Source organism: Neoarius graeffei, chromosome 7 (assembly GCF_027579695.1).
Source record: "Neoarius graeffei isolate fNeoGra1 chromosome 7, fNeoGra1.pri, whole genome shotgun sequence".
NCBI lineage: Eukaryota > Metazoa > Chordata > Actinopteri > Siluriformes > Ariidae > Neoarius > Neoarius graeffei.
Genome location: NC_083575.1, coordinates 60,154,632 through 60,168,984, shown reverse-complemented (window position 1 = coordinate 60,168,984; position 14,353 = coordinate 60,154,632). Strand labels below are relative to the sequence as shown.

Below are 14,353 nucleotides of genomic sequence, written 5' to 3'. Positions count from 1 at the left end.
AGAGTACCTTAAACGGTACTACCCCAGTGACTAGCTGTTGTACTCCTAAAGGTACTATAATGTATTATTACCATGGGGGACAGTCATGCACGCCTACTGTACCCCTATTTCTGACAGTGAAGGAGTCCATTAGTGTCCCTCATGATACAGTCTACACTAATGTACACATAGTACACATTAGGGCTCATTATTGGACCTATGTGTACCTTTTCAGGGGCAATAAAGTATGCATATTTCCCAAGCAGTATATAAAGAGTACCTTAAACGGTACTACCCCAGTGACTAGCTGTTGTACCCCTAAAGGTACTATAATGTATTATTACCATGGGGGACAGTCATGCACGCCTACTGTACCCCTATTTCTGACAGTGAAGGAGTCCATTAGTGTCCCTCATGATACAGTCTACACTAATGTACACATAGTACACATTAGGGCTCATTATTGGACCTATGTGTACCTTTTCAGGGCCAAAAAAGTATGCATATTTTCCCAAGCAGTATATAAAGAGTACATTAAACAGTACTACCCCAGTGACTAGCTGTTGTACCCCTAAAGGTACTATAATGTATTATTACCATGGGGGACAGTCATGGACTCCTACTGTACCCCTATTTCTGACAGTGAAGGAGTCCATTAGTGTCCCTCATGATACAGTCTACACTAATGTACACATAGTACACATTAGGGCTCATTATTGGCCCTATGTGTACCTTTTCAGGGCCAAAAATAGTATGCATATTTTCCCAAGCAGTATATAAAGAGTACCTTAAATGGTACTACCCCAGTGACTAGCTGTTGTACTCCTAAAGGTACCATAATGTATTATTACCATGGGGGAGAATAATGGACTCCTACTGTACCCCTATTTCTGACAGTGAAGGAGTCCATTAGTGTCCCTCATGATACAGTCTACACTAATGTACACATAGTACACATTAGGGCTCATTATTGGACCTATGTGTACCTTTTCAGGGCCAAAAAAAGTATGCATATTTCCCAAGCAGTATATAAAGAGTACCTTAAACGGTACTACCCCAGTGACTAGCTGTTGTACCCCTAAAGGTACTATAATGTATTATTACCATGGGGGACAGTCATGCACTCCTACTGTACCCCTATTTCTGACAGTGAAGGAGTCCATTAGTGTCCCTCATGATACAGTCTACACTAATGTACACATAGTACACATCAGGGCTCATTATTGGACCTATGTGTACCTTTTCAGGGCCAAAAAAAGTATGCATATTTTCCCAAGCAGTATATAAAGAGTACCTTAAACGGTACTACCCCAGTGACTAGCTGTTGTACTCCTAAAGGTACTATAATGTATTATTACCATGGGGGACAGTCATGCACGCCTACTGTACCCCTATTTCTGACAGTGAAGGAGTCCATTAGTGTCCCTCATGATACAGTCTACACTAATGTACACATAGTACACATTAGGGCTCATTATTGGACCTATGTGTACCTTTTCAGGGGCAATAAAGTATGCATATTTCCCAAGCAGTATATAAAGAGTACCTTAAACGGTACTACCCCAGTGACTAGCTGTTGTACCCCTAAAGGTACTATAATGTATTATTACCATGGGGGACAGTCATGCACGCCTACTGTACCCCTATTTCTGACAGTGAAGGAGTCCATTAGTGTCCCTCATGATACAGTCTACACTAATGTACACATAGTACACATTAGGGCTCATTATTGGACCTATGTGTACCTTTTCAGGGCCAAAAAAGTATGCATATTTTCCCAAGCAGTATATAAAGAGTACATTAAACAGTACTACCCCAGTGACTAGCTGTTGTACCCCTAAAGGTACTATAATGTATTATTACCATGGGGGACAGTCATGGACTCCTACTGTACCCCTATTTCTGACAGTGAAGGAGTCCATTAGTGTCCCTCATGATACAGTCTACACTAATGTACACATAGTACACATTAGGGCTCATTATTGGCCCTATGTGTACCTTTTCAGGGCCAAAAATAGTATGCATATTTTCCCAAGCAGTATATAAAGAGTACCTTAAATGGTACTACCCCAGTGACTAGCTGTTGTACTCCTAAAGGTACCATAATGTATTATTACCATGGGGGAGAATAATGGACTCCTACTGTACCCCTATTTCTGACAGTGAAGGAGTCCATTAGTGTCCCTCATGATACAGTCTACACTAATGTACACATAGTACACATTAGGGCTCATTATTGGACCTATGTTTACCTTTTCAGGGCCAAAAAAAGTATGCATATTTCCCAAGCAGTATATAAAGAGTACCTTAAACGGTACTACCCCAGTGACTAGCTGTTGTACCCCTAAAGGTACTATAATGTATTATTTCCATGGGGGACAGTCATGCACTCCTACTGTACCCCTATTTCTGACAGTGAAGGAGTCCATTAGTGTCCCTCATGATACAGTCTACACTAATGTACACATAGTACACATTAGGGCTCATTATTGGACCTATGTGTACCTTTTCAGGGGCAAAAAAGTATGCATATTTTCCCAAGCAGTATATAAAGAGTACATTAAACGGTACTACCCCAGTGACTAGCTGTTTACTATAATGTATTATTACCATGGGGGACATTCATGCACTCCTACTGTACCCCTATTTCTGACAATGAAGGAGTCCATTAGTGTCCCTCATGATACAGTCTACACTAATGTACACATAGTACACATTAGGGCTCATTATTGGCCCTATGTGTACCTTTTCAGGGGCAAAAAAGTATGCATATTTTCCCAAGCAGTATATAAAGAGTACCTTAAACGGTACTACCCCAGTGACTAGCTGTTGTACCCCTAAAGGTACTATAATGTATTATTACCATGGGGGACAGTCATGCACGCCTACTGTACCCCTATTTCTGACAGTGAAGGAGTCCATTAGTGTCCCTCATGATACAGTCTACACTAATGTACACATAGTACACATTAGGGCTCATTATTGGACCTATGTGTACCTTTTCAGGGCCAAAAAAGTATGCATATTTTCCCAAGCAGTATATAAAGAGTACATTAAACAGTACTACCCCAGTGACTAGCTGTTGTACCCCTAAAGGTACTATAATGTATTATTACCATGGGGGACAGTCATGGACTCCTACTGTACCCCTATTTCTGACAGTGAAGGAGTCCATTAGTGTCCCTCATGATACAGTCTACACTAATGTACACATAGTACACATTAGGGCTCATTATTGGCCCTATGTGTACCTTTTCAGGGCCAAAAATAGTATGCATATTTTCCCAAGCAGTATATAAAGAGTACCTTAAATGGTACTACCCCAGTGACTAGCTGTTGTACTCCTAAAGGTACCATAATGTATTATTACCATGGGGGAGAATAATGGACTCCTACTGTACCCCTATTTCTGACAGTGAAGGAGTCCATTAGTGTCCCTCATGATACAGTCTACACTAATGTACACATAGTACACATTAGGGCTCATTATTGGACCTATGTTTACCTTTTCAGGGCCAAAAAAAGTATGCATATTTCCCAAGCAGTATATAAAGAGTACCTTAAACGGTACTACCCCAGTGACTAGCTGTTGTACCCCTAAAGGTACTATAATGTATTATTTCCATGGGGGACAGTCATGCACTCCTACTGTACCCCTATTTCTGACAGTGAAGGAGTCCATTAGTGTCCCTCATGATACAGTCTACACTAATGTACACATAGTACACATTAGGGCTCATTATTGGACCTATGTGTACCTTTTCAGGGCCAAAAAAAGTATGCATATTTTCCCAAGCAGTATATAAAGAGTACATTAAACGGTACTACCCCAGTGACTAGCTGTTTACTATAATGTATTATTACCATGGGGGACATTCATGCACTCCTACTGTACCCCTATTTCTGACAATGAAGGAGTCCATTAGTGTCCCTCATGATACAGTCTACACTAATGTACACATAGTACACATTAGGGCTCATTATTGGCCCTATGTGTACCTTTTCAGGGGCAAAAAAGTATGCATATTTTCCCAAGCAGTATATAAAGAGTACCTTAAACGGTACTACCCCAGTGACTAGCTGTTGTACCCCTAAAGGTACTATAATGTATTATTTTCTGAGATTATTCATGCTTTGTGATTTGATTTAGGATTGATTTATGTCAGGTTCTTTAGACCACGCCTACACTAGCACGGTGATTCCAGTAACACCTGAATAAGCTACTTTAAAACATGCAAATGTAAATCAGTCATTTGTTCTCGACTTCTCGACGCACCTTGGGAAATTTGGGTAATTGCACAGAGGGCTGTGAATCCTTTCCAGCATGCTACCATCCTAAACAGTAGGCTGATTTAAGCAGTAGTTGTATAGACTGTTATTTTGACATGAGCCAGTCTACTATTGAGTAGTAGCATTTGGGACGTTGCCAAGATTGGATGTAGACATTGGATTAAGCTCCGTCCATGCTCTTACACACGTCAGCGTAATTCCCCGGTGCGGTGCGGTGCGGTGCGGTGTGAGGAATGAGAGTCGAGCTTTTGTGTCCTGTCTCTCATCAGATGAGTCCCGGTGACTGAGTCCCGGTGATTGGGTCTCCCGGTGATTGGGTCTCTGCTGTACCAGTCCACGGTGAGAACGCAGGCGCGCGCCGCTCTCACATTCCTGCGCTGCTATAAGCATCCTATGGTCTTCTGCACAAGATGGCGGAACCGAGCACGGAAAAGGACGCGGTAGTGAGTATCCCGAAGCCTATTATAACCTCACTGCATTAACATGATATATATGTTTCATATACTGCATGGTTGGAAATCCGGTGAGCGCGTTATATCGCATGTAGTATCAGTGGAGAGTAACATGAACCTGTAATCATGGACTAATTGGATATTTAGGGCGATGTTCATTAAATTCCTCATCGCTGAAGAATAAAACAAGACCTGAACCCTGTACTGATATACTGATTAGGTCTATAGCCATAATCCATAAACGCTCGGTTTTGAGAAATATCTGTAAGGTGTGTGCTTTTGCATTGTTCTTGTCCGCATGTAAACACAATATACATTGCATAGGCTTTTGGCCTTCTCACCCCCCCTATGGAATCTTCTGAAAGCATGTTCTCTCTTTTCTACCTTGGATAAAACTGAAGGCAACCGAGGATGATCATCTAAACAACTCATTAGGAGAGCCAGGCTTGATCTCCCCTGACAAAGAGGATATCTCACGAATCCTGGTGGAGTAGCTTCATATATCATAGTAAAAGATAAAAGCCATATAATAGGCTGCTGCTCATGCCTAGGCTGGTCTTTGACTAATCCCCCTTTATATGTTAATCTCACAGACAGTGCCGTTCAAAGGCCGGATCAGAGGAGGGATGAGGCCTGGGAAGAAAATCATAGTCATGGGTATCGTAGATGCAGAGCCAAACAGGTAAGGATGATCATATGATCAGTCATTTCATCACTGTCATTTCGATTTGGTCATCGCATTGTTAAAGAAAAGAAGAGGTATAGCCTTCTTGTTCAGAAAGAGATTTCTCTAGAGCCCTGTTGTCATGAGTGAAAGTTTCAGTTTATTCTCACCTTGCTACTTGTTCACTGCTGGATCAATATTATTAGAACCACAACGTCAAATTAGTTTATGGATGTCTAGTTAGTGTGTGAATTGAACCATATCATTTATCGTCATGCCAATGTTGGCCTTTGCAAATACTGATAGAGTTATCATAGCCTACAATATGCAAATGGACCTCTGATTATTCACTGAAGTTTTATTATGCATTGGGAGCATCCTGATCTTAAACCCTGCAGATGAGTTTCTGAGAGTGTTTCGATCATTGATTCCATAAATACTTTTATATGGGTTTTATTTTATATGATCTTTAACCATAGACAATAAAATGTTTTAACATACTTTAATATAAAATCTCAATATAGGGCTTTATCCATATCCTGGAGCCTGTGCATGGGCATGTTCTGGATCATGTAGATAAATGGCATGTGTGTAATGGTTGTTTGCCTACTCTGACAGAGAGAGATTTTACAGCAGTTAGAGCTTGTGGGTGTGTCACTGAAAGTCACCCTGTGCAAATCTGTTTTGTTTTTATCCATACTGATAAGTTGTACGCCCATTTTGACATTTCTATATCAATAAGTGGTGCCAAGACTGGCCAAATCAAAGTATGTGTCTTTCTGAAAATTGACAGTAACTAAAACATGCAGATTCCCTTAGTTGGACATGCTGTTGGTTACCATAGACATCAAACACAAACAGTATTTTGGATTTTGCCCGTTCTCCTTCAGTAGTGGCTGATTGATTTGTTGCTTCTTAATATAAAGGTAAACTGCCTTTCAGATTTTTCAAGTGTAGGTCATAAAAATAATTTTTCCTGACACCCAATTATGTTTGTTTAGTGGACTGAAAGCTACTAAATTAGAATCCAGACCTCCAGTTTTATTCAGGGCTTTGAACCGGTTCAAGGAACGAAAACGAAAACCGGGAACTTTTTCTATTTCACATGGAACAGAAACGAAACCAGAAACTTTATTATTTTTTATGTTCCGGAACAGAAACGCTTATTAAAAATAATGGTAACCGGTTAATACCGGTTTTTATTTTGTTCCTCAAAGTTTCCGTAGCCTACAAATAAAAAAGCCATTCTTCTCCTGCGCAAGTTTCTATGACCCGCTGGGGTTCACTTCCTGTGTGACGTTCGCTGACTGAATGGAGAGAGCGGGAAGGTGGACTACTATCACGTCTCCATTACTGAGTGTCTGAGCAAAGAAGAGCCTGAACGATGCAACCTCCCTATTGGCTGTTTGTAAAAATGTATCAATTGTTGCCCTTCCCACGGGAATCATCGCGGGCTCGAGAGACGAGACCTGACGAGTTAGTTCGTTGGTAGCAGAACAAAATGTCTGGACACAAATCGGGTTTTCAGAAAAGGAAAGAAAATAAACGGAGGGTTGAAAATACAAAAAAGGAGGCAGAAAATGCAAAACGAGTTTTAAGGTAGGACAAATGGTTACTTTTCTGAGGCAGCCCGCCGTGGCTGCAGGCTTTCAGTTGTGTCATTGAATGGTTACTTTTCTGAGGCAGCCTGCCGTGGCTGCCTGCAGGCTTATTTATTATAGCCCATTTAGTTAAAATAGTTGATATAAAATGTTTATAGTTATAGTTATGTGATGGTTGTCCTGATTTAGACTGGTGTTTTTTTTTTTTGGGGGGGGGGGGGGGGTTTGCGCGATGTTGCACCTGGGTCCAGATTAGGGCAGAACCGGCCCTGGCTACATTTCAGGTGTAGTTTGTTTTATGAATGTATGTACTTGCATAGATGTGTACTTGGTCTTCCAATATGGCACCTAACAAAATCTTGCGGCGCGGGTGACGTCATGCGGTAGCCCTCTATAGGGCCTGACTAGCCTTTGGTAGCACACTAAACGAATTATCTTTCATTTTTGGCACTTTTTCTGTTTGTGTAGATGGGAAGACATACTGAGAATCCAAATCGCCAACATTTGAAATAATAATTGTTTTGAATTATTTCTTGTCTTATTTAATGAAGGTTGTAATAGAATTAGCCTACATTTGGCTTAAGCTGGATGAGACAGAGGCATAATTTTATAGCCATTTCTTAAACAGCTGACAGGGAACGTAATTAACCGTTCCAGGAACGAAATTTTTTTGTTCTAACCGGTTCGGGAACGTCTATTTAATGGTGGAACCCAAAACCGGAAATGTTAAAATTCCGTTTCTGTTCGGAACGAACCAATAGGAAAAAAATTCTGGTTCAAAGCCCTGATTTTATTAGTTTTTTTTTAAAAAATAGAACAATTAATGGGCGGCACGGTGGTGTATTGGTTAGCGCTGTCGCCTCACAGCAAGAAGGTCCTGGGTTCGAGCCCTGGGGCCGGCGAGGGCCTTTCTGTGTGGAGTTTGCATGTTCTCCCCGTGTCTGCGTGGGTTTCCCCCACAGTCCAAAGACATGCAGGTTAGGTTAACTGGTGACTCTAAATTGACCGTAGGTGTGAATGTGAGTGTGAAGGGTTGTCTGTGTCTATGTGTCAGCCCTGTGATGACCTGGCGACTTGTCCAGGGTGTACCCCGCCTTTCGCCCGTAGTCAGCTGGGATAGGCTCCAGCTTGCCTGCGACCCTGTAGAAGGATAAAGCGGCTAGAGATAATGAGATGAGATGAGAACAATCAATGAATTTAGGGCCACGTGGCCCTAAATTCTCCGCTATTTTTTCTTGCTTCACCATGACTCAATTCAAGATACTATTACCCCTTTTCCACCAAATCAGTTCCAGGGCTGGTTCGGGGCCAGTGCTGGTGCTGGTTCACAACTTGTTCAACTTGCGAGCCAGCTGAGAACCAGTTTGCTTTTCCATAGCTCGCGGTGCTAAGGGAAGCCATGTCATTACGTCGCTGTATACGTCAGTTACGTCGCTACATACGTCAGTTATGTCGCTATGTTTGCATAAACCTTGGCGCGAATATTGAAGCAAAAACAACATGGAAGAAGCAGCAGCAGCAACAACAACAACAATAATAATAATAGATGACTTTGCGTTTGTACAGCTGCTGCTTCTCGTCGCTTAAAAATGGCGATCTTTCGCGGTCTTGTTATTGTTGTTGGTCTTAACATCTCTGCCCCCCCCCTGACGTAAGCAGTTCTTTCCTCTGGCCCAGCAGAGAGTTGGTGCTAGCCTGGAACTGGGTTTTCTGGCCCCAGAGTCAGTTCTTTGTCAGTGGAAACAGAAAACCCAGTTCCAAACGAAGCACTGGCCCCGAACCAGCCCTGGAACTGCTTTGGTGGAAATGCATCATGTGGTGGGCTTTCCCTATTTGCGCTAGGGATTGTGGGATATAGATTTGAAACAGGAGAGGAAAATGGAGGACGCGAATGAAATGTGAAAGACCAACTACAGTAACAGAAAGCGAGAAGAAAAGACATTATGTTGTGAAGGAAAGGAAACACAGGACCAAACTAATAAATATTGGCGGTCAGCGAGCACCTTGATGTGATCAGCTGTTCGTTTAGTGACAGAATGATGTAACTATCAGTGCACGGTCAAGGTAAACTTGTAGGTGACAGTAATGCAACACTGGATGCCAGCTGCTGTAAAACCCAAAAGAAGAAGGTAAATCTGCGCATGTGCACACAGACTTTCTCTGTCTACTTGACTGCGTGACATAAACGATTTCATGCACATTATTTGCTAGGGAATCCCCTCAAATTAAATAACTTCCCAACCACAGAATGGCCTGTTTTTTTTTTTTTGAGATATTACAGAAATAAACATGTATCACAATGACCAAATTTTAGAGGGAACTAAAGTTCACCGACTTTATGAAATTGAAAGGTCATCTAGCTTTAAACCACATTTCATGGATCTTGACGTATTAATAGTAATATTTGAAAACTTTAAAAACATGAATGAAGTGTCTTGTAACAGGATTTTTCTTTTTATTTAATTTTTTTTACAATTTAAGGGTCATAGGAAGTATTTATGGTATTAAATAATTATATTGGACTATGGAATGCCAATTGAACCATAACATTTAGTTCAATGTCTGCATTAACACCTCACATTTGAACATCCTAAGATGACAGACAATACTCTATTAACATGTCAATTTTGAAGGTCTCAAGGCATTTACAATTGGGTGCTACCACTTCATCAGTTTCTGAGGGGAAACCCTACATACAGTCATTACAAGAGAGACAACAATTCTCCACTCAGTATAACTTGTGTAATATCTCATCTCATCTCATCTCATCATCTCTAGCCGCTTTATCCTGTTCTACAGGGTCGCAGGCAAGCTGGAGCCTATCCCAGCTGACTACGGGCGAAAGGCGGGGTACACCCTGGACAAGTCGCCAGGTCATCACAGGGCTGACACATAGACACAGACAACCATTCACACTCACATTCGCACCTACGGTCAATTTAGAGTCACCACTTAACCTAACCTGCATGTCTTTGGACTGTGGGGGAAACCGGAGCACCCGGAGGAACTTGTGTAATATGAGGCTAAAAATAATATTGATTGAATTGGGCTTCTCATCTCATCTCATTATCTCTAGCCGCTTTATCCTTCTACAGGGTCGCAGGCAAGCTGGAGCCTATCCCAGCTGACTACGGGCGAAAGGCGGGGTACACCCTGGACAAGTCGCCAGGTCATCACAGGGCTGACACATAGACACAGACAACCATTCACACTCACGGTCAATTTAGAGTCACCAGTTAACCTAACCTGCATGTCTTTGGACTGTGGGGGAAACCGGAGCACCCGGAGGAAACCCACGCGGACACGGGGAGAACATGCAAACTCCGCACAGAAAGGCCTTCGCCGGCTACGGGGATCGAACCCGGACCTTCTTGCTGTGAGGCGACAGCGCTAACCACTACACCACCGTGCCGCCCCTGAATTGGGCTTAAGAAATAATATTGATTCATGGTGACATTATTATATGGATTTTTTGTAGGCTATTGGTTACTTATTGAGAAAAAAAATGCAGCTTGTATACAATATCATACCTGACATAATTATTAATGTGATGAGTTCTCCTCAGCTACCAGAGTTCAAAATTACCCATTACAAACTGATCCACCGCACACAAACGGACTGTCCCAAATACATCACAGTTGCGAAAATGCCAAAAAGGGGTTTATATGTTGATGCCAACCAATAGCATGGTATCGCCAACAGCCTTAATGGTCCAAATGCCTTAAGATGTATAAAATTGACATGTTAACAGGGTCTTTTCTGTTAAGACTCTCAAATTTTATACATTAATGCAAACGCTGAACTAGTAGTTATGGTTCAGTTGGCATTCCATACTGGACATGTCAAACGTGCATGTTAAAATCAATGTCCTATAGGTCATCTCTCTTGTTTCTCCTTGCTAAATGACTGTTTTATGTTCAGCTTTGACGTTAGTCTGACCTGTAGCTGCAATACAGAGGAGGATGAGGAGGAGGTCACAGATGTGGCCCTGAAACTTAGTGCCCGATTTGCTGAACGGCAGTTCTTGAGAAATGCAAGGGTTTCTGGGAAATGGAGTGAAGAGGAAACAGCCATTCCATACTTCCCCTTCATTCAGGACCAGCCATTCAGGGTAATTAACAGACTTTAATTTGTAATGTGTCTCTAGGCATTACCAGTGATACATTTCCTGGAGGACGATATTATGAGTAAAATCATTATTAGCAGTTAAGTGTTTCAGATGTCTGGATGTCTAGGTTGAGATGCTGGCAGTCTTTATTAAGTCTATTTTTTATTTTTTTGCAGACAATAGATATTAGGTTAAAATCAAACTAAAAGTATATATCACAGAAGTATACTTTTTATGAAATGGGATTTTTGGATTTAGTTTGTGCAACTATGCATGACAGTGAGCTGTACAGCAGATGGATGTAAAGAAGGTTGAGATAATGAGGTTTTAAAGGGGCTGGAGGAAACAGGTCACTCTACTTCCAGATCAATCAGTGATCCAATACAAAGCTGAGATAAGCATGCAAAACTGGATAAGTGCTTCCTTTCAGCATACTGAACCTACAGTGTGTAATTCAGTGACTTTTGTTTCAACTTTTCTATTACTTCCCCTCACTCTCTGATTACATGTACTTTCTGTATTTTTAATTCCTATCCATGCAGATTGAGATCCATTGTGAACACCAGCGCTTTAGGATCTTTGTCGATGGACATCAGCTGTTTGACTTTTATCACAAAGTGAAGTCTTTGCTGACCATTGATATGATCAGGATAGATGGAAGTCTGCAAATCACCAAGCTAGGTTAATCCAACACACTGACGCACGTTCCAGAGAGGACTTCTGACAGGTGACCAAACCCACCTTTGTCTGGTGATATTTTTGAAGGCCTGAGAAGTTCTGCTCCATCAAACACATCATGACCACCTACATTTCTTCACTCTGTTCTTTCCTCCCCATCCCATTTTCTAGCTGCACTTCTTTATAGGTTGAGCTGCAATGTGAATCTTTGCAATGACAGCTATGTGTGTCCATAGGTGTATAAAATTAAACAAGCTTTGTTGCGTCGACTGTTTGAGGGACCTTGTGTAATTGCTCAATAAGGTACTAAAAAATTAAGACACTCTGGCAATTGCACACACACACTACAAGTCAAAAGTTTTAACACACCTAATTCATTAGTTTTTCTTTATTTTCATGAATTAAAAGGCACTTCATGTCTTAAAGTAATGATAGATGTCGTTTTTCTTTACTTAGTTGAGTGGTTCTTGATATAATATGGATTACGACAGTTGTGGAATAGAGCTATTTACTGTATTTTTATTATTTACTATTTACTGTTTGATCTCAAACACATTACGAAGGCAAGAAATTGCACTATTTAACATTTGACGAGGGTGGCATGGCGGTGTAGTGGTTAGCACTGTCGCCTCACAGCAAGAAGGTCCTGGGTTCGAGTCCAGTGGCTGATGAGGGCCTTTCTGTGTGGAGTTTGCATGTTCTCCCCGTGTTTGCGTGGGCTTCCTTCTGGGTGCTCCAGTTTCCCCCAAAGACATGCAGGTTAGGCTAATTGGTGGCTCTAAATTGACCGTAGGTGTGAATGGTTGTTTGTTTCTTTGTGTCAGCCCTGCGATGACCTGGTGACTTGTCCAGGGTGTAACCCACCTCTCGCCCATAGTCAGCTGGGATAGGCTCCAGCTTGCCTGCAATCCTGTAGAACAGGATAAGCGGCTACAGATAATGGATGGATGGACAGAACTTTTGACGAGACACACCTGTTAATTGAAAAGCATTCCAGGTGACTACCTCATGAAGCTGGTTAAGATAATGACAATAGTGTGTAAAATGTCATGGTGGCTACTTTGAAGAGTCTAAAACATGAACCATATTTTTAACACTTTTTTTTGTTTACCACATAATTCCATACATGTTCCATATGTCATTTCATAGTTTTGATGTCTTCAGTATTGTTCTGCAATGTAGAAAACAGTCAAAATACAGAAAAACCTACAACTGAGTAGGTGTGTCCAAACTTTTGACTGGTACTGTAATATTTTATATTATGTGTGTGTGTGTGTGTGTGTGTACACAGACACACACAGGTACGCATGAACAGAGTTAATACAAAATGTTGCAAATTACAGTTGCAAATAACATTATTTGATTTACTACAGCCAAAGGCTTACACAAACTAAGAATTTCATGTATTACCCGTGTCAGTGATTACTGTTTTACTAACAGGCAACAACGATTGTAAAAACATTTATGACTGACAGTATGAATAACTGCTGTTTATTGCAACCATTCTTTTTTCTGGGATAAATATCTTGCACTGACCTAATGTGGTACATTGTGGAATAGTTAGGTGTTTTATTAATGTCATTGGAAATGATGACAGAAATAACTGGTTTACAACAAGCCATTGCAAATCGTAACGAGCAGCCAGTGATTTCCTCACTGAAAATCCTTCAGTTTTTGGTCAAAGTAGCCCTTTTCATTTTGTTTTGTCATGTGTTGTACATTTATCTTGAAGAAATTCACCTCATGTTTACAACCTCTTTTATTTGAGCTTAGTGATGATAATAATAATGATTGTAGTTAAATAAATTCTTCTTGGAATGTAACATGATCTATGCTGATAACTTGGCTAATAAGGAGGAAGAAGATGATGAAGCAGCTTTCAGTTGTCTTGACTAATATATGCTGTTCCCCCAAACCTTTGTCATTCATTACATAGCTACTTCCTGGACTGTATGCCCGAGGGATGGCCTCCTCTCATGTGTCCTATATTTCTGTCATCTATTCAAGATGTCTTTGTGATTTCCTGCCTCTCCCTAGAACTTTTAGTACCATGTTGGTTTCCCCCCAGATGGAAGGGCTCACAACTGTTTCTTTATTACCTTGCACCTGCTTACATAGAGTTGGAACATGAGGATTATGATGATTATTATTAGCACCACATGCGAGTCATTAATTACATCTCATAAGCCCGAGCACTCTCTGAGGCCAAGTTTACATTAGACCGTATCTGTCTCGTTTTCTTCGTGGATGCACTGTCCGTTTACATTAAACCGCCTGGAAACGCCGGGAAACGGGAATCTGCCAGGGTCCACGTATTCAATCCAGATCGTGTCAGCTCCGGTGCTGTGTAAACATTGAGAATACGCGGATACGCTGTGCTGAGCTCTAGCTAGCGTCGTCATTGGACAACGTCACTGTGACATCCACCTTCCTGATTCGCTGGCGTTGGTCATGTGACGCGACTGCTGAAAAACGGCGCGGACTTCCGCCTTGTATCACCTTTCATTAAAGAGTATAAAAGTATGAAAATACTGCAAATACTGATGCAAATACTGCCCATTGTGTAGTTATGATTGTCTTT

At 41.3% G+C, this 14,353-nt stretch overlaps 1 protein-coding gene across 2 annotated transcripts; it reads left to right on the top strand.

Moving 5' to 3' along the window:
- The first annotated feature begins 4,476 nt into the window (after nt 1-4,476).
- Nucleotides 4,477-14,247, top strand: lgalslb (lectin, galactoside-binding-like b). Of its 2 annotated transcripts, XM_060924782.1 has the most exons (5): nt 4,477-4,712; nt 5,123-5,206; nt 5,315-5,403; nt 10,908-11,097; nt 11,637-14,247. In XM_060924782.1, the coding sequence occupies exons 1-5, from the start codon at nt 4,680-4,682 to the stop codon at nt 11,778-11,780; spliced, it is 540 nt and encodes a 179-aa protein (XP_060780765.1). In that variant the 5' UTR covers nt 4,477-4,679; the 3' UTR covers nt 11,781-14,247. The 2 variants fall into 2 exon arrangements, with proteins under 2 accessions (XP_060780765.1, XP_060780766.1); XM_060924783.1 differs by lacking the exon at nt 5,123-5,206.
- Nucleotides 14,248-14,353: the final 106 nt, after the last annotated feature.